The sequence below is a fragment of the Aotus nancymaae genome, unplaced genomic scaffold (assembly GCF_030222135.1).
Source record: "Aotus nancymaae isolate 86718 unplaced genomic scaffold, 86718_ANA_hifiasm-v0.15.2.pri h1tg000010l, whole genome shotgun sequence".
Taxonomy (NCBI): Eukaryota; Metazoa; Chordata; class Mammalia; order Primates; family Aotidae; genus Aotus; species Aotus nancymaae.
Window position 1 is genome coordinate 17,307,009 of NW_026988421.1, and position 20,414 is coordinate 17,327,422.

Below are 20,414 nucleotides of genomic sequence, written 5' to 3' on the forward strand. Positions count from 1 at the left end.
CTCCCCAGCTAGGCCATGAGGTTCAGGAGGAAGTAGATGCTCTCTTAATCATTTTAAAATTCCCATAGGACTAATAAAAGGGCTGGCACAATTCTTAGTGAATGGATGGATGGATGGATGGATGGATGAATGGATGAAGTGCCCTGTGCAGTAGACTACCTGGTTCCTAGAGCAGGCATTTTCCCCTCTACAGGTAATGAAATCAATCAAAACATGTCATTGGCTTTGAACATAAAGTCTTGGAGGCTTGTTCATGAAAAGAAAAATAGTTTTAACCTGAGGCTGCAAAATATTCCCATCTGAGACATCACCATGCTGACCAGACCATATTGAGCGTAATAGAGGGTGACAAGTTCAGATGGACTACAGTGAAAACGGCTATAAAATGAGTTTACTGGTTGACCCTAAATCCAATTAGACAGACATCTTTCTCAAAAGCCTCAAAGTTGTATATTACATTTCACTTTCTTCAGATGTGTGGACTTTTCTGCAGGTTTATTTAAAGTGATTCTCACAATTCATTATTAAGGACAAGATTTGGGAAGGAAGAGAAATATATTTTGAGTATTTGGGAAAGACATGAAATCCCATTCTGAATTTGTGTGTGTGTGTGTAAGAGGGTATAATCGTGCCAGTACTATGAGAAAAGTAACCCTTCGGTTACATTTTTTTTTTTTTTTTGGAGACAGAGTCTCACTCTGTTGCCCAGGCTGGAGTACAGTGGTGAGATCTCAGCTCACTGCAACCTCTGCCTCCCAGGTTCAAGCAATTCTCCTGCCTCAGCCTCCTGAGTAGCTGGGACTACAGGGATGTATCACCATACCCAGCTAATTTTTGTATTTTTAGTAGAGACAGGGTTTCACCATGTTGGCCAGGCTGGTCTTGAACTCCTGACCTCGTGATCCACCCGCCTTAGCCTCCCAAAGTACTGGGATTACAGGCATGCGCCACCACACCTGACTGGTTACTTTTTTAGATAAGACCAAATCCTAAAGACAAATCAACAGCTGGATTTAACAAATTTTATAGAATGTCTACTGTATGAAGAGCCCCAACCAAAGTACTTTGGAACAGACAGAGCTGAATGGGACCTGACTCCCATCTTCTAGGGCTGACTTAATGAATGTCTCTGTAGAATTCTGTCATCCCTTGTGATCACACTTGCAAACCTAAGATCTAAGTATAATAATTGAGAAACTAAAACTCAGTTTTTCAATGACAAAGTCAAGAATTGAATACCAATCTGTCTGACTCAAAAATCCATGAACTTTCCTCCTTCCAGTCCACCTAGGGAAGGAGCAAGGTCTCCATGGATGCAAGGTCAATGCTTGGTAAAATTCAAATATTTGAGGGGAGGGGTCAGGGACAGATATGGAGATCAGAGAACTTCAGGAAAGGCTCCCTGCGGGTGGAGGAATTTAACCAGAGCTTGAACGATGAGGCAGATGCTTTCTTTGGTTAATGCATTTTGAATATGACACTCATTTCAACTTCAAAAGGACAGTTGAGTTTGGCCTTTCTTATCTGGTTGATGTAGTTCACCTAAGTCATGGGAGAGTGCGTGGCTGACTCACCTGTTTCTGTGACACCCCAACCAGAGATGTGGCATTCAGTCCCAGAGGGAAAGGACCCATCAGGCAAGCACACGGTCTTCACGTATTTGGATTCCAGAGCACAGTGACCATTCACTGGCTTTAACTTGAGTAAAGCTAGGTGGAGAGAGAGGTGGGAAATGGGTGTGATGTCACGTCTGTCCAAGAAGCACCAGCTTCAATTTGCTGGGGAAGGTGGCCACAGCAAAGACCCACCCACCCCCGCCATGCCTAAAAAGTGTCTTCCACGGTCATTTCATATTTTGAACTTCCACCTGGGGAGAAGTAACACTTCAGGGTGAGAGTCTTGTCAAGAAATAATAATTGATGAGGAGGCTGAGTCTGCAGAAGGTCGGATTTGCCAAAGACAATAATTTGGGCCGGGCACAGTGGCTCACACCTGTAATCCTAGCCCTTTGGGAGGTCGAGATGGGCAGATCACTTGAGGTGAGGAGTTTGAGACCAGCCTGGCCAACATGGCGAAACCCTGACTCTACTAAAAATACGAAAAAATTAGCCAGGCATGTTGGCAGTCGCCTGTAATCCCAGCTACTCTGGAGGCTGAGACAGAATTGGTTGAACCCAGGAGGCAGAGGTGGCAGTGAGCTGAGATTGCATCACTCCACTCCAACTTAGGTGACAGAGGGAGACTCTGTCTCAACAAGCAAACAAACAAACAAACAAAAAATAATTATCGAGTTTGAAAGAATTCCTAATCCATTTTTTAAGAAACAGGCCATAAGAGGAAAAAACAGCCATTGAGGAAGGAGAGAGAGGCGGGGGGGGAGGGGTCTCGTGTAAAGGGAAACGGGATATAGAACTGAGCAGCTGGTAGCTAGGAACGTCACTGCATTTGCACTGGAGCACCTGCCAGGGGCCAGGATGTGCTTGCATGCTCATCCTGTCACCTGACACACAGGAAGCTGAGAGTTGTGCATCAGAGTTTCCATTTCATAGAAAAGAAAAGAGGGCTCAGGGAGGTGAGCTGGCTCCTGGCGAGAAAGTCGGGAAGCTGGGATTCCAGGCCAAGCCCATTCCACAGCACAAGTTCCTAGCATTGCTTCCCCTCTGTTTAAGAGCATATCCCATTTATCCACAATTACACATACTCTTAAAAACTAAAGCGCTCTGGAATAGAGCTCTCTACCTTACAGTGTCCAAGAGGTACCAAAAACAATCAAGAGCATCTTCTAGAACCAAACTTCAGTGTTCCATTCCTAGAGAACTCCACCCAGGACAGGACTCTCAGGAGAGCCATGAAAGAGGAGACTTGCCAATATCATTGTGGGGAATCTCATCTCTTTCATTGTAGTGGCTGTACTTGAATATCTTCTCCACCCCAAATCTCTGCTCGTGAAATTCTGCTTTCTTCAGGTCCTGGTCCCCTAGCACCACCTTGAGATGTCTGGCTTTTATGCTGCAAGAGAAAATGAGATGGTTAGGAAATAGCTCTGGCTCTGCTCCTGCTCAGCTATGTGGCCTTTGGCAAATCTGACCTTCTGCAGACTCAGCCTCCTCATCTGTAACCCTCGTCTCACTCACAGAACTCTGCTGTGATGGGGTCCAAATAAGATAATGTAAGGAAAGTGCTTTATTAACAGAAGCAAGCTCCAAATGTAAGTTGTAACTTTTATCCACTCCTCATGGGAGACCTCCCATTCTCCCTAGGCCTTGCCAAAAAAAAAAAAAAAAAAACAGCCATTGCCATCTTGAACCAATCTTCTCAAATCCATTGGCAGGTGCTAATGTTTGCATGCTTGACCTCTCTTGAGGAGCACCACCTCCTAGAATCCCAGAGAAATCATTTATTAACAAAGTGAACTGGAAGACCATCAAGGCTACCTCTAGAACCTAGGCTTTGTTGGACCAGCCTTGACCATGAGCATAGGGAGCTCAGAAGAGGCAGTGACTCTTCAGTTCCCCAGAAGGTACTTGCTTATCTAAGGCACACAGGAGGCCTGGCTGGAGACACCTGACTCAGAAGGGTCATTGGTGATGGCATCAGACAGTGGAGCATGCTTTCCTCTGTTCAAGGCAGGACAAAAGAAGTCAAAGAAGCAGATAGAATGGGGTTTCCATCTTACTTGTCCACCTACTTTCCATGTAACTTCAGGCAAGGTAAAGGCAGAATCCCAAGATTCAATGTCCTCACTTACAAAAAGGAATAACAATAAACTCTTTTCCTCCACAAATATTTACTCAGCACTTGCTATCTACAAAGACATGCTCAAGACACTGGATATCTCACAATTAATAAAACAGATAAAAATCCCTGACCTTCCTCAGCTTGTCTTCCAGCAAACAGCATTGAGGATTAAATGTCATATAATACAGGCAGTGCACATGGTGAGCATTCTAGATGTGGTAGCTATTTTCCATCTGGCTTTAAGGAGGCATTCTTTTGCCCTTGAACCCATATCAGACCCCCTAATCCTGCCAGAGCTACCAAGACACTGCTCAGACAGGAAGGGGAGAGCACCCCCAGGCACTCAAGCCACCCTGATCCCTATTAGCACCTACTCGGTGCAGTGGGCAGCAGTGAGCACCCAGCAGGGGTGGATCAGTGCCCCCCCGCAGAAGTGGCCCTGGGGCATGGAGATGGTCAGAGGCACTGAGGTCTGCAGGGATGCCTGCCACGGGTGCTTGCCAGCCGTGCTCTTAAAGCCCCCGTAGATTCTCTTGATCTTCCTCTCTGCTATCTCAGTCTTTCCGCAGGAGTCAAACCCTGGAAGCTTGGACAATGGCTCAGTGGGGCTTTCCTCTGTGTAGGCAATGTCTGTGGGACACAAGTAAGACAAATCATGCTATTCAGCCTCCCTCCAGTTCCTCAGCAGGGCTCGGGCAGAGGTGTGACTCTGAGCCCAGCCACTGAGCAGGGGTCCAGAGCTGAGAGACTGTACTGGAACGGGGTGGGCATGCAGTAGGCTCACAGTTGATATTTGTTGAATACATTGCATTACATAAAGCTAGTCTACATAATTAACAATGAAGATTATTTTTTTCCTTTCAAAGTGCGTGACTCCTAAGATTGACATGTACACAAACACATTATGTTTATGCAAATATACAAATCCATCACTGGGTATATATTCTACCCTGACAAAGCATCCACAATTATAAGTGTGCATCATCAATGCATCCTTCATTATTAATGCAGACTTACAATTATGGAGGATTTTTCAGGGTAGAGGAGAGGATCTTCAGATGAAGTAGAATAGGTGAGGTAAGACATTTGCACAGACGACTGTGATACAAAAGGAAAGAGCAGTAAATGTTGTATAGGTGGTGTCTTGCCTCATTCCTTGGGGTTTGTAAGGAGGCAGAGATAACATTTTACTGGAGAGATCAAGGAGGACTTCCTGGAGGAGAAGATATTTGAGTTGGTTCTCAAAGAATAGTTGTATACAGACAAGTACAGACATGGGATGGAGTGTTATAAACAGAAGCAACCATAAGATCAAAGGCACATAGGTGAAACTCCTCAGGGAGGGAATCCCACTGGTCAGGGTGAAAGGGCACATCATTTCATATGTGGACACAGAGCAGGGCCAGGGCAGACTGGCAGGAAGATTGTGAGACTGGAATTTGGATGCTTTGTATCCTGAGAGGCTATAGGAGCCCAGCCACTGTTTGATCACCATTCTATACCCAGGGCCCAGCATGGTGGCTGGCAAATAGCAAGAGATGGGTAAATATCTCCTGAGGCCACTGACTTGGAGTCAGAAACCTTGAGTTTAGAGTTGGACGACCTGACCCGAACCCACAAAGGTATTCAGACCTGCTTGGCATCCTGGTGGGTGCAGATGGTTGGGCAATTGGGCTGGCACTGGGATGGGAATTGGTAAAGCAGGTGTGGAGGAAGAACAGGGCAAGGGAGGGACCAGGTGCCAGGGACATCTCCCTACAAATCTCCATGCCCCCCCCCACCAACCCCCTGGGCCTCTGGATAGCCATGGCCTTTACCTTGGGCTGAGCAGGCTGTAACATCACAGTACTCCCATTTCACCTTGTCACTGTTAACTTTAATGAAGCACCAGGGCTTTTTGTCTGCATCTGGGTTTCTAAAATACAAAACAAAACAACTCAGAGTCAAGGCTTGGTGAACCCACTGGATCTTATTAAAGAAACTTTGGATAAGAAGGCGTCAAGCTCTTGTGCTCCTCTTAGCACAGAAGGGTGTTTATAGTTTTTTGGGAAAACCTTGACTTCCAGAGGAAAATCTCAAGGACGAGGAAGCAGCTGATAAGTCTCATGCCAGATCCACAGGACACATCAAATTGTTTGTAGGAAAAAAATGAGATCCCTGTTGATGAACTTTCTATGTCAGGAGAGTAAAATCATCCCATAAACATGGTAAGAGTTGGGTTCCTCTGCCTGAGTCTTTGAATTCTATGCATGGGAATCCTCTGAGAAAGGCTGCCAAGAGCCCCCTGCCCTCTCCCCGAAGACAGCTCCACAGAGAACAGCTCAAGGTGAGTGCAAGTGTAAGGTCTTAGTGTTCTGCACAAAAAAAAAAAAAAATCCTCATTTATGAACCCAGTTCAAAGTCATACAAAGACCCCCTCCTGCTAATCTGCAACTCACAGGACTCATTGGCCTTGGCTGGACAAAGGGTAGTGACAGGAAGCCAACAGAGTGGCCTGGAGGCAGCAGAAAAGGAAGAAGGAAACTAGATCACCACTAGGGAGGGTGATGGCATTACCCTCACATGGAAAAACCTGAACATCCTTGGGTCAGGGACCATCACCTTCAACAGACATTGCACTTGCTCTATGTGGGGTCGTGTGATTATTTCCGACCAATGAAATATGTATGTGGAGAGAAACCTGAACATCCTTGGGTCAGGGACCATCACCTTCAACAACAGACATTGTACTTGCTCTATGTGGGGTCATGTGATTATTTCCGACCAATGAAATATGTATGTGGAGAGGATATATCCCTTCTAGGTTGAGGTAGTAAAGACCTCACGCTTCATTTTCCAGTCTCTTCTTGCCGATCCTGAGTATCTGAGTAACCCTGTGGAGCTGAATCCCCTACCATCACTGCCACCAACCCACATGACACATGCAACATTAGTAAGAAATAGACTTTTGGTTTTTTTTCGAGACAGGGTCTCAGTCTGTCACCCAGGCTGGAGTGCAACAGCACAATCACAGCTCACTGCAGCCTCAACCTCCTGGATTCAGATGATCCTCCTATCTCAGCCTTCTAATTAGCTAGGACTAGAGGCGCCAGCCACCACGTCCAACTAATTACTTTGTATTTTTGGTAGATACAGGGTTTTCCCATTTTGCCCAGGGTGGTCTCAAACTCCTGGGCTCAAGTGATCTGCCTGCCTCGGCCTCCAAAAGTGCTCGGATTATAGGCGTGAGCCACAGCGACCGGCCCAGAAGTAGACTCTGATGTATTTGAACCACTGAGATTCAGCAGTTGTTTGCTATAGCAGTATAACTAGCCTATCCTGAGTAAGAAAATCTTCCTAGAAAGAAGGCTGATGAGTCTCAATGATCTGTTTTAAACTCAAGCATAAATAAGGTAACAGTTACCTGCAGAAGTTGTGCTCCCCAATCCCATGAGCTTCAGCATCCTCCATAAACATGTTGTAATTCTCCTGCAAGAGGAGGTGGGAGTTCCAGTAAAGGCATGCGTGCTGGTTGACTGTCCTATTCATTTTCCCTCGGTAAGAGTAGCCATCGCCAACATAGCAGTCATCAGAACCTCCGAAAGAGCAGGTAGCAATGTGAGAACCAACAGCCATGGGTAAGCTGCTCCCAAAAAGGGTTTGTTGGGTATGTCAAGTGGTGAGAAAACTGGACCTGCGTATTTATTGCCCTGAGATTCCACCACAAAGTTTCAGAAAGACAAAAAATGTTGAATGACCCACATTTAATCCTGCTTAAAACATGAAATATAGTGGTTGTAGGTGTGGGACCTTAGTTATTTAATTCTGGCTCACACAAGAACTGATGGAAGGTGGGTTAAGGCCCAGGGATGCCCAGGTGTTTTGATTTGGCTCCACCACATTCAAGTTTATTATTTTCTTTTTCTTTTTTTTTTTTTTTTGAGACGGAGTTTCGCTCTTGTTACCCAGGCTGGAGTGCAATGGTGCGATCTCGGCTCACCGCAACCTCCGCCTCCTGGGTTCAGGCAATTCTTCTGCCTCAGCCTCCTGAGTAGCTGGGATTACAGGCACGCACCACCATGCCCAGTTACTTTTCTGTATTTTTAGTAGAGACGGGGTTTCACCATGTTGACCAGGACGGTCTCAATCTCTTGACCTCGTGATCCACCTGCCTCGGCCTCCCAAAGTGCTGGGATTACAGGCGTGAGCCACCGCGCCCAGCCCTATTACTTTCTTTATACGAAGCCAGACATACCTTATCCCCTTAGGCAAGAAAGCTGAGGCAACAGTAGAGTTTGGGAAACTTGATGTGAACCACATTCTGGCAACAAAACCCCTAGAGAAAAAGCTTCCAGAGGCTTCACTTGTGGCCCTGATGAGGTGGTGGCAGAGACCCATACCTATTTCACAGAATCTCCCCTTGAACTGGTCAGGACATGCACAGGTGAACTTGGATCTCCGCTTATGCCGGGAGCAGGTACCCCCATTCCGGCAGGGGTTTGGCCTGCACACAGGAACCACTGTGAACACAGGAATGGGGCCAGGAAGGCTCTTCAGAAGGAGTTACAATCCGTGTCTGAGATGACAAGGAGACACTAGTGGCATTCTACTGGTGTCTATCCTTTCACCAGAAAGATGGGTCACCAGAGGGAAAAGACAGATCCACTGACACTCTAGTAAGTGTACACAGAAGCCTTAAGAACATAAGCAAACATGGATGAAGCAATATGGCTGGAGGCCATGCATAAGCGCATAAGTAGATGGGTCACTCAGTAAGGAAGCGAAGAGGCATGGATGGAGCAGGAGTGCTGGGCCCCGTCTGAGCTAGGTAGAGCTCTGCCCTGCTGACATCCATGTGACCATGAGCAAGTGAGTAACCTGTGTACATTTCAGGTTCTTCATCTGTAAATTCCTCGAGGTGTTTTTGGAGAATGCAAGAAAGAACATAAATTTCCTGAGACAATGCCTGACTCACAGCTGGCACTTGATATGTATTAATTCCCCTACTTGGTCCCTCTCGGGAATAGATCAAAGCCTACTTGCTGGAAGAAGTGAGTTTCAGGATGATTCTTTTTGGTTGGGAAGGGACACAGACCAGTCAATTCCCACTAGATGGAGTCGATCCAGGGATAAAGAATCTTTAGAAATCCTAGGGAAAAGGATCATCTTGGATGCCTGCCACAAAAACATCAGATGCATCTAGGCTTCTATGCAGAAGGATGCAGGTACAACATAGGGCACAGACAGCCTAGCATCGAAGGGGCCTCCACCACTTACCTTGGGAGCAGTTGGGACCTGTATCAGGGTGTTTACAGGCACAGCGGTAGTAGGGAGGACTCTGGGTAATGAGACATTGGCCTCGGCCACATGGGTTGTCCTTGCACTTGTTTTGCACTGTAGGAGATCCATAGAGAAGTGAGGGCAACGCATAAGACATTATTTGGGGCATATTTTTCTTAGAAGGATAAATGTACAGTACAGTGGGAGGTGGGATTACCGACAGTGGTGTAGCCTTGTCCATGGTCCTGAAATACTAGGCTACGCCAGGACAAAGCCTCTGTCTCATCTTTGAGTCATGGCTGATTGTCTTCCATGTTGCTTCCAGTGCCCATAGTCTTAATTTTTCTATCCTAATAAAAACTTTGATAATTGTTACACGTTCACCAAACAGAGGTACAATTTTAGTCCCTCTATTTTCTAGCTAACTTCAGAGTCCATTTAAATTTTGTCACTTTTCTGAGAAGTTGAGGAACGAGCCCAGATGCTATATTTATACTCAATAGTCTCAACCATCCTGAAAAATTATCGAAGAAATTGCAGGATTGGAAATCAAAAGAATAAGTGAAGAGGGCACCAAGGGAAGAAGTCAACCACAAAGCCCTACATACACCTAAGACCCTCCACCAAGTAAGATGGTTGCAAGATCAGCCCAAATCCAGATTTTCTCTAGGGGTAAAATTAGCCCCTAGGAGTCCTATTCCTGATGCTTTATTCCATGGCCTCATGTTATGCCTACAAGAGTTCACTAAAGGCAGACACAGTCAGGATGGCAGAATGAAAGAGCATGGGCCAGAAGTCAGGCACCAGGGCTCTAATTTCTGTTCTACACCTAGCTAGCTGTGTGACCTTGATCAAATGCCCCCACTCTCTGGGTTTCCGTTCTTTAACTGGGTTGGGCCTCATATGCCCTGAGATCCTTCCTGCTCTCCATTTGAGGACAACATTACTCTGTTGCAGTTAGAACAAACACTCTAAACACAAAATTCTGAGCTTGGAATACATCTTGGTTAGAGCCCAGCTCTTAGACCCTCTCAGCCTCAATCTTCCCATCTGTAGAATGAATGTACTAGCTCCATCTCACAGTGCAGGGGTGAGGATCCAGTGAGAGGCTGCCTGGGACCCTGCAGAGAAATCCATTATGCATGATACAGTATTTGCAGTTATAATCCTTTCCAGGGCATCACGCGGTGCTTTCTCACACAGAAAGGACTGCCTCTTGTTTAACTCAGAGGGAAGAGTGGATTTAGTGATGATATACTCACCTTTCTGACATTTAGTCCCAGAGAAAGGGTCTAGGCAGCTGCATGTGAAGGTGATCCCATGGACAAGGCAGTCCCCACCATGTTCACAGGGATTGGGCTCGCACGGATCTAAGACACACAGGAAGAAGGTAATATTGGTAAGGATGGCAGGTGAGAAGCCCCCCAACTTTTTCATCTAATTTCAGTCTCCTGCCCCTAAATGAGAGAGTAACTACCTAGCCAGAAACCGGGGAAAGGAGGAAACCATATGTTGTCCTTAAACGGCAAAGAAAACTGCAGTCACCTAACCAGAGAGAGGGACTCAGGTTAGTGAGAGGAGAGGCGAGAAGGAACCACGACTGTCTCCCCTCGGCCTGGCTTAGGATGGGGCCTTTCTCATTGAGAAACTCCCCTTTTCCCTCATCAGTGTTTTTCTCCTCCCAGTCTTGCTGGGAGTGCCACAGGGTCTGTCTCTGATGCTGAAGGTATTTCACAAGCCTGAAGACCTCCCCTACTTCCAATGCCCAGGGGTGGAGGTCAGGAGTGGGGAAAGAAAACCCACCCCTAATGAAACGCAAGCTTTCTGAACATCAGGAGAGAAGACCAAAGGCAAGAGGGTGACAGAAGAATTGGCGGCGAGGAGGAAATGACCCAGTGGCCTTCATCTTTCTTCAACTACTTGTTCAGTTAGATTTTGTCATATTTCATCTGTGCCTGTGGCTTTTCATGGTTGTCTGAATGGATCTTCCCTTGGGGAATTCTTTATCCTTCTGTTCACACACATTGTTCTTTGGTTCAGGAACTAGGATCCCTGGGCCCTGCTCTTGTTTTGATGGTCCCTTCTGATGTTCCCCCATGCCCTGTATCTTGGCCCTGCCTTCCAGGCCACTTTGCACAGTTACACAGCTTTTATTCCAGCTGCTAAGTGCTTTCCATTCCTTCTCCTGGTTTAGTCACATGGCATTGCTTGGACCCAGCTTCTTATTTTCCTTTCTGTCTCATTGCTCGGGTTAAGAAGCCACGAAAACAAAAACAAGCGTGGTAGAAGCACACGTGTGTGAATATATACACACACATGCACACACACACACACGCACAATCTAACAACTGTGGAAAGCGTCTGAAGAGTGAATGGAGAAAGAAAAAGGTGAAAGGGAAAAGTCCTGGCAAAGGCAGAAGGGAAGGAAAGTTCCAAAGCTGAATGTGTGCATGCTATAGTCCGGTGCTCAAGGCTTACACAGACTTCCTGCATCCTTAAGGTCTGACTTGTAATCTAAGCCATGGGAGTGATTTTGAACACGGCTGCTATTCACGGCATCAGGAAACCTGGACAATGTTGCATTAACTTGATGCATGACCTTGGCTAAGTCAAATCCTCTCCTAGCATCACTTACCTCATCTGCCATTTGAGGGGTAGGGCAGATGGTCTATAAAAACCTCCCCATTCCTCACAATACAGGAATCTAACAGAAAAAAAAGCCAGTCCAAATAATTTCTTCCATAGCTATTTCACATAGCTATTTTACAATGCTGGCCAGAGAGGAGGAGAGAGAGGTCGTTGCATGTGGTCCTATGTACACTGCCCTCTGCCCTTCTCCCAAGAGAGTCCCTGAAGGAAATTTGGTACCTACCAACTTGGTCCTCAGTGTAGTACCAGTCAGGATTCTCAGGTTGGGCAAGTGTGCTACTGGTAGTCTCTTCCTGGTCAGAATGCTCATAGCTTTCGTCATAGAGGTCAGGGGTCCAGTCTGCAGGGGTGGGAACAGGACAGAAGAAATCCTAATCATTGGACTCAAATAAGCCAGCATTTTATTTAGTTAGATACCTTTTCCCCAAATAATTCAAAGTCCTGCAGGAGGAACCATGTGTCTCTCCAGCTCTGCACAGTGAGGGGAGTAGAAAGGAGGGCTCAGGCTTTGCATCTTCTCACTTGGGGGAATGTTACGACCTGGTAAGGTAGTGTTGACATTTAGCAGGGTCGTGAGCACCTGACTGGAAGTTAAGAGAAGCAGCCAAGTCGTGGCTTTCTACTCCCTTGATCTTGGGTAAGCCAACTGTATCACTGAGTCTTGGTTTTCTCATCTTTGAACAGCAGGAAGAGGAATGGGACCTAGCATGCCTCCAGGGCCCTACATGAGGTCTGCCTGGGGTCAGATCACACTGTGCTCGAGTGCCTGGTTGGTTGGCTTCTCCTGCGAATAATATTTCTTGATGGGAATTCATTAGTCACCGTAGCTGAATGAAATCAAAGAAAACTCTTCATTTTACTTTTGATCATGGCATCAACTACTTCCAAGCAGTATCCATAGAGTCATTTTAACAGATAATATTTATTAAGCCTTTTCTATGTACCATGCCCTGTGCTAAGCACTTAACATGCACCATTTAACTTCATCTTCATAAAAATATAGGAGATGTATTATTCACTCTAAGCTGAGAAACCCGAGGCTGAAAGAGATTGAGTAAATTGGCCAATGTCACACGACTAACATGAACTAAGGCAGTTTGTCTCTATACAACCCCTATACCTCACTAGCTCAACCGCAGCACTCAACTGTTTCAGCTGGTGCCTTACATTGCCTCGGATACTTCCACACTTACCCTTGGGAAAACGTGTTCCACCATCCACATTGAATATCCAGCATGCTCATTAGGAATTTCCCAAGAATAACCTTGTAAAAGTCCATGGATTTTGCCTACAGTTGTAACCCTCACACTAGACTGTTCATTGGGAAAAAACAGGCATGTGTAAGGGTGTCTGGACTCAAGCTCTTTGCTCTCCGGAGCCTTGGGGGAGATTCTGGTAGGTCTGTGGAAGTTTGGGATTTGAAGAAAGTCGAGTTGACTTTGCTCTCTCCAGCCGGCCGGAGTACGGCAAAGTCGACAAGCTGAAGCTACAAGGAAGCTGTCCAGAGATGCATATGATAATGAGGCAGGAGCAAATGCAGATAGCTGACTTGAAAAGGCACTCCTACGGAGCCAGCTGATGGCTTGGAAGATGGCACTTTACCTAAGCCTGATTATCAACCACATTATCTTAGTCGTCTCTCAGTCATTCTGTTAGAGTCTTTATCTCTCTGGCTTTTGAAAAATCGACTTTTGCACAATGACTGTTTTATATTTCCCATTAAAATGGAGCTATCTTTTTATTTCTTTTTTGAATACGCCAACTCTGGTTTCTTGCCAAAGTTTCACCTCATTTATCACAGTGTCAAGTCAAGACTCCCTTGGTTTGCTCATTATTTCTCCCGAACTGCTTTTCCCCACTATGAAAATGCTCCCGGGGGAGGCCACCTTTCTAGGGCTGAGGATCCAGTTTGAAGATAAGGCCATTGTCTTCCTGGAGCAAATAAAGTTTTCCTCCATCTAGCGTGATAAAGCAGAGAAAGAGAGGGAGAAAGTGAGAAAAAAATGTTTTTTCTGAGTTTGACATGAAAGATTTCAAACTGACATTTAGGAGAGACAATGGGGTTTGGTAATGAGACAAATGCATCGCTTATTTATTTCTTTTTCTTTGGAGAATTTATGTTTGTTTTCCCAACAGGTGTTCGTAGATAAGTGCTCTTCAGGTTGTTTCTGTAATTTCTCCCATCTCTCCCACAGGTTGGCAGTCTGACTGGCTAATCTTGGTGAGGTCATTAATAATTACTTCTTTTGCAAATATTTAAAAGTGGGAAAGATTCTGATGTAGATGGTGGCTTTTCCATGTGACGAGGGATGAATGAAATGTCTGTTAGAGGATTTTGATTTGAATCCAGACCTAGTAACAAGATCTGCTCACCTCTCAGTGATGCCAAAGAAAAAATAAAATACATTGGCTTTGAATGTATTCCTGCCAAGCAAGGCTTGCTACTCTCTAGGGCCCATGGGCCTCAGTCGAGGTGGATAGGACCAACAGAGTTCAGTGGCCCCAGATGGCTCGGATGGAAGAAGCCATCCCGCTAGTGGCTGTGCAAGGAAAGTCATCAAGATCCTTTGCATTTAGGATGGGCAGCCATGTGATTTGAAGGTGCTTTACAGGAACATTGTCTGGGAGGGTTTCTCCACCTCCAGGCTTAAACCTTATTTTGTCTTTCCCATTATGTTGGCACTTAATCCTATTGTCTGCATAAGTAACTTGTCTTGTGAACCTACAGTGGGCCAAGTATTATGCCAGGTGCAGGATGGCATTGGGGATGATGGAGAGTTATACAAATAAGAGTAGAATGTGGCTTTATCCTCAAAGAAGCCTCCAGTCACAAGGTTGGGTGGGGGATGAAAGCCAGCTAAGGAAGGTGATTAAAGGGCAGTAAAGAGGCGAAGGATCTAGGAGTGACAAAGTCTAGGCCTGGTGGCCTCAAGTTCCACAGTCAAATTCTGCTTTGGTATGAGACAATCTGATGACAAAAATAGCCCTTGATTCTCCACCCCTCCCTGAACTCACACCCTTTGCAACGTGACTTTTTGGCTTCTCCCACCAAGAGATGGAGTCAGTTTCCCTGCTCCTTGGGTCTGGGTTGGCCTTAGGACGTGCTTTGGCCAATTGCATGTGTGATGGAAGGTTGGTGTGCCAGCTCAGAGTCTGGGCCTCAAGAAGTCTTGTTCTCTCTCACCTCTCTCTGTCTCTCCCACTCCTGGACCCCTGTGACTGCCATGTGAACAGTATGGCCTATTCTGCAAGAGCATACGAGAACATGTGGGCAACGGCTGGCCTAGTGGTCCTAGCCAAAGCCTTGGACATATAAGAAAGACCAGCCAATATTCAGCAAGATGAGATGCCAGCCAATCTGCCAGCTGCTGCAGACACATGAGCAAGCCCAGTTAGGATCAACTGAGCCTGATGCAGGCCAGAAGAATTGCCCAGCTGAACGGAGCCGAAATTGTCAACCCTAAGAATCATGACCTAAATACATGGTCAGTGGTTTAAGCCACTAAGTTTAGGGTAGTGTTTTATGCAACAAAAACAAACTGACACACAGGGCTTGATTGATATTAGATTGCCAATAGGATAAGAATTTTTGCCACAAGAGAATTCCTCCATGGCCTAGTTGGCTGGAGAGTTTTAAGTGTCAAAGCTGGCATCTCTGTCTTGCGTATTTGGTCTATCTTATTTGTTTCCTCCAACTAGATAGTTTCTTAAGCAAGGGCCATTTCTATTCCTCTTTTAATCCCGGAGTGCCCGGCACAAAGCCCTACATGTAGCTAATGTATGTGATGGACAGATTTATTTTTCCCTTAGTGGCCAAGCCCTTCTGCCTTCTGATTGGCTAGCATGCAGCTTTGTTGGAAAAAAAAAAAAAAAAAAAAAGATGTCTGCTTAAAGCAGAGCAAATAGGGAATTTCAGTAAGAAACTATATGAGAAATGGGTCAAATGTACTTGGCCAAGAAAATGCCTGATGAGCTCTGTAGAAATCTAGAAAATCATCCACATATTTTCTTGGGTAGAGGGGCACAGCAGCTTGACATAATCTGGTTCCACTGGTAGATTGCAGAAAAACAGTTGAGGGTTAAACACAGATTATTTGTGACTTTCTCTAGGCTACAGAAAAGGGAGGAGCTTTGGGAAAGAAATGGGCAGCTGTTTGAGCATTTTATATCAGGAATAAAAAGAAATTCTTGAGGGTTTGTCTAGTTTTCAGAGTCTGTTTCTAGAAATTATCAGGAAGGATGGTGAGAGTATCCTGAGTTAACCCAAATCATCCTAATAATAGGTTATAATGTATTGAGTATTTTCTATGTATCAGACACTAAACTAAATAATATACTGAGTATTTTCTATGTATTAGACACTAAATTAAATAAACAATCATACTTCACCTTAAAATAACCCTATGTCATATTATTCCTATGGTATTATTATTCCTATTCTACTATTATTCCTCTTCTGCAGCTAAGGAAAAATGAAGGCCAAGGAGATGACATCATAAACCAGGCCTACCTAACTCCAAGACTTATTTGCCTTTTTACGATCCTGGAACCTCTTATAGGTTCAGGTTTCATGAAACTCCGTGGGTTTTAGCTTTCAGGAAGCAACATGCGTTGGGAAACATTCTTAAGCACGTGCTCCGGGTCCCTTGACCAGGATTAACTCGGTCCACGTTCAGGGTCTCTCGGAAAACGCACAGAGTTCCTGTGATGGGGGCTTTGCAGCTGCTCTGGTTAAGGAGCTTGCCAGATGTGTGGAACGGAATCAAAATCCCCGGAATGTCGTCCCTGTTGGCGTCATCCATCACTGTGGCACAGACGGCTCCTCCGAGGGCCTCCCCCAAACCCCAGCCCTGTCGGCCTGCATTTGACGCTTCCAATCTGGCTGGCGGGGCAAGCCCAGCAGAGACTCTCGCTGGCAGGCAGTAGGACAGCTGATGGATGGGCTCAGCCTGCGTTGCTGGGCAGAGCCAAACCAGCTTTGAAGAGGCATTTCCAGAGGCCTGCTGGCTGTCGTGGCACCTGCTTTGGGGAGATGGGCAGAGTCTGTGCTGTTTGCTGGCTACCTCCTTTGCCACCCATTGGGGACTGTGGACTGGGCACCTTCTGCTCCGGCAAGGCCCTCACCATGTCCTGTCTCCAGGAAGACCAACCAAAGAAGCAGCTTGCCCATGAGCATGAGCACGGTGTCTCCTTCGCCACACTGTTGTCTAGAGCCAGCAGGGAGCTGACAAACACCATCAAAGCGAAACCCCTGTGAGAGGTTAAGTCAGACACTGAAAAGGGATGTTTCTAAACTGAATCTTCTCTTTGCCAAAAAAGGCCCAACCTCTACGTCTCAGCCTAGTCCCTGGAGGCTGCAACACCAAGAGCTGGACTCTGGATCCCAGGAGCAGTCTGCTTCAGGGTCCCTTCATGTATACACCAAACTGTCTGAAGCCGTTGGCAGAGTTCTCGTAGCAGCCAGTTTCTTGAGAGTTTAATTCAATACTCTTCACTCCCTATAAGTGGTTTTTCAGCCTGTGCTTAAAAAGCCTCCATGATGGGAAACTCATTACCTCCTGAGAGCTCAATGGCCCATTCAGATTTTTGGACAACTCTGATGGTGAGAAAGTTCTTCCTGTTTGCAGATCAAATCTGACCCTGTAGCTCCCAATCTGTTTAATGAAAGCTATAAATCTTTGGGCATACAGGCTAACTCCGCTCCCTTTCCACGATCTCTGTTCAGTAGGCCCGCTGCTTACCGTTGCTCAGTTGTTCACTGCAGAATTCCAGGATGCTATGAACTCACTGAAGATGTCTCTTACAACTTTCTGGCAGCTGGCAGTGAAGTCAAGGGCCCTTGAGTCTTCTGTACTTTTTTCTTCCACTGTGTCACCCCATAGCTTCCACAGCCCCATATCTCTAACACTCAGACCCAAGGACCCCCTTCGGTGGTGCCTGAACAATTCGTGCTCAAGGCTAGGGAAGAGGCCACCTTTCCAGCCCCTTGGCCGCAGCCCCTCCCTGGACTCCACGTGTGGGTGGTGGTGTGGCCATCAGCTAGGGGATAGCTCTCTGAAAAATGCATCTTCAGAGGAACTGAACTGAGTCATTGAATAATATCCTTTGTGTGTGGAAAGACACAGATTTTTCTCAAAAACCCACACACCATGCTCATATACATTTCTCTTCAACTCCACAAATATTCTTTGAGCACATGGGGTGGAATGAAGACCTGGCCTTATGTTTCTGCCCAACCAGGGCTCTGCTGCTGGAGAATATTGACTGTCAAACTGAATTTGGCCCAGTTACTGCCATCTTTGTTTCAAATAAATCCTCGATTCAAGGTTCAGATGTGACCACAGGCTCCACGTGTTGTCTGCCTGGCTATGGCGCTCTGTGGGTGAGCAGCCCAGATCTCTACCAGTGGGGATGCTGGCCTCTGGCCGGATGGAGTAATGAGTAGGATTTTCTCCCCTGGGGCTCAGAGCACCAAAGGGAGACTTGAACCCAGAGCCAGAGGACCAGGAGTGGATGATGTGGAAGAGGTGGCCCTGCTTAGCCTGGGCACCACTGTGAGCACCAGGCCGAGGACACAGGAAAAGGAAATGGTGAGAGAGAGAGTCTGTGAGACAGAGAGCCTGTGTGAAGATACAGGACCCACTGGGTGGTAGACGCATTGAGGGTGAGGAAGCAAACCATTCAGGCAGAGGGGACAATGGTGGAGGTGCTGGTGGGATTGTATCACCAGGGCAGCTCAGCCTGGAGGCTGCCCTCCCACAGAAGGACGTGGAGTGGATGAATGTGGCACAGGGCTGGCCTGCCTGCAGTCAGGCATCGTTCCATCTCACCCTCGCTCTGCCTCAGCCTTTCACTTCATCTCAGCCTCCAATTCGCTGTGTGGCCAGGAGAAAGTTGCTTCCCCTTTCTGGGCCTCCATTTCATTATAAAAGCAAGGGTTTTAATGACATAGGCAGTATTTCCCTTGGGATCCTGAGCCTGGGCTCAGCGGTGTCCATGGAAAACTCAAAATTATGTAATGTATTGTGGGTGTACACATTTTGAAGGCAAGCTCTCAAAGGTGCCTGTGACACCTTGGAACCAGTTGAAACCTGAGGTCCCTCCAACCCTTCCATACTTAGGCCTCCTTGTTTCCAGCCCAGAACCAGCCTGGGATTGGTGGGAGGCCCCAGGGAGATCAGCACACTCACCTGGGTCCAGAGCATCGAATAAAGACATCAGGGAGGACTGAAAAATAAAACAACACAGCAGATCAGGGTTGAGATGGGTCTTGGCCGGGTGCCCCCCTTAGCTGTCAGCCAGAGGGGATCCTATGGGGTGCAGGTGCACTGCGTGCTTTCCAATGGTTGTGACTGGGATGGAGGTTGGAGGGAGGGGGATGGGGTCTCTTTGAAGATACCCCACCACCACTGGCCTGTGCCCGCTGAGCACGGCAGCATTGTCCTTCTCCACAGCAGGGGTGTCGTTTCACTTGTCTGCACCTGTCCTTGCCTTGGAACACGGCTGCCCAGGTACTGGCACGCTCGTCAGTTGCAGTGAGTTTCATCTACTCCCTGCCTGATCACACATTGCTGCATTTCACGCTTCTAACAACCCTACAATGAGACTAGCATCAGCCTTGTTTAGAGACGAGAAAACCTGGACTCGGAAATCACACAGCTGTGGTAGGATTAGGAATTAATGCTAAAATCTAGGTGATTTCTTCAGGTGACAGTTCCTGGGGGTTGGGGATGGACAGACGCTTAACACTCTCCAGTGGCTTCCCATTGTTCTTAGAATAAAATGCAAACACCTGCCATGACCTACAAGCCTCCTCCCATACTCCTCCGTCCCATTGCCCCTTACTAAGCTTCAGCCACACCTGACTTCAAAATGGCACAAGCTAAATTCTTCCCACCTCAGGGCTTTGGCAACTAGAAGCCCTCCCCCGTGACCTTCACTAGGTCTCAGTTTAAATGCCATCTTCCCTGAAGTATCCCATCAATATGAGATTTCCCCATCTCATTGTTTGGTCACTACACCCGTTTATTCCCTCCGTGAACCTTATCGCAGTGCGTAGCTTTCTATTTATTTATTTACGTGTCACCTGTCTCTTATGTCAGACTCTGTCCTCCAGAAAGAAAGGCAGGGATCTTGTCTGTTTTGTCATTGATGTATTACCCAAAACCTAGCATAGAGTTTGGCACATGGCTCCTCAAAAAAACTTTTTTTTATTGTTTCACCTGGGTGCAGGTGGGCTAAGGCCGAAAATGGCATTAGCCTCAAAAAGTTTTTGTGAATAAATAATAATATAAACAGTTCCGTTAACATGCAGTATTGAACCAGAAAAATAAAGTCTTACTCATTTAATACCTGGAGTACGCTCCTTCACTTTAATCAGGGGTCAGCAAACAAAGGCCCTTGGGCCAAGCCTAGCAGTTATGTTTTTGTAAATAAAGTTTTATTGGAAAACAACCATACCTGTTTGTTTATGGCTGCTTTTTGTACAGAGAAAGCATAACCCCAAATATTTACTATCTGACACTTTACAAAGTTTGCTGAACCCTGATATAAAGAAATGAGAGTTCTACCACTAGACAGCTTTCCCTTTGGGTCTTGGCTGCCAGAAAGCTGAGATCAATGAGATACATCAAGCTAGGCAGTTTGGTATATTCGCTGCTTCTACCCTCAACAGAATTTGTAATTTTCTGTTTTACCGTAGGCTTCCTTACATGATTTTGGGAAGTAGGCAGATGATAAATTAGGAAAGAAAAATAAAAAGAAAGGAT

The 20,414-nt window shown here is 46.3% G+C and overlaps 1 protein-coding gene across 2 annotated transcripts in view; it reads right to left on the reverse strand.

Moving 5' to 3' along the window:
* Positions 1 to 20,414, reverse strand: part of HABP2 (hyaluronan binding protein 2) — a 40,578-nt gene that overhangs the window by 7,262 nt on the left and 12,902 nt on the right. For both annotated transcript variants that reach the window (XM_012448015.3, XM_064373841.1), the window contains exons 2-11: positions 18,837 to 18,873; positions 11,870 to 11,986; positions 10,260 to 10,367; positions 8,995 to 9,111; positions 8,118 to 8,237; positions 7,142 to 7,313; positions 5,556 to 5,653; positions 4,113 to 4,368; positions 2,867 to 3,009; positions 1,575 to 1,709 (exon numbers count right to left, since the gene is read on the reverse strand). In XM_012448015.3, the coding sequence (XP_012303438.2) occupies positions 1,575 to 1,709; positions 2,867 to 3,009; positions 4,113 to 4,368; positions 5,556 to 5,653; positions 7,142 to 7,313; positions 8,118 to 8,237; positions 8,995 to 9,111; positions 10,260 to 10,367; positions 11,870 to 11,986; positions 18,837 to 18,873 (1,303 nt within the window). The remainder of the gene's footprint in view (positions 1 to 1,574; positions 1,710 to 2,866; positions 3,010 to 4,112; positions 4,369 to 5,555; positions 5,654 to 7,141; positions 7,314 to 8,117; positions 8,238 to 8,994; positions 9,112 to 10,259; positions 10,368 to 11,869; positions 11,987 to 18,836; positions 18,874 to 20,414) is intronic.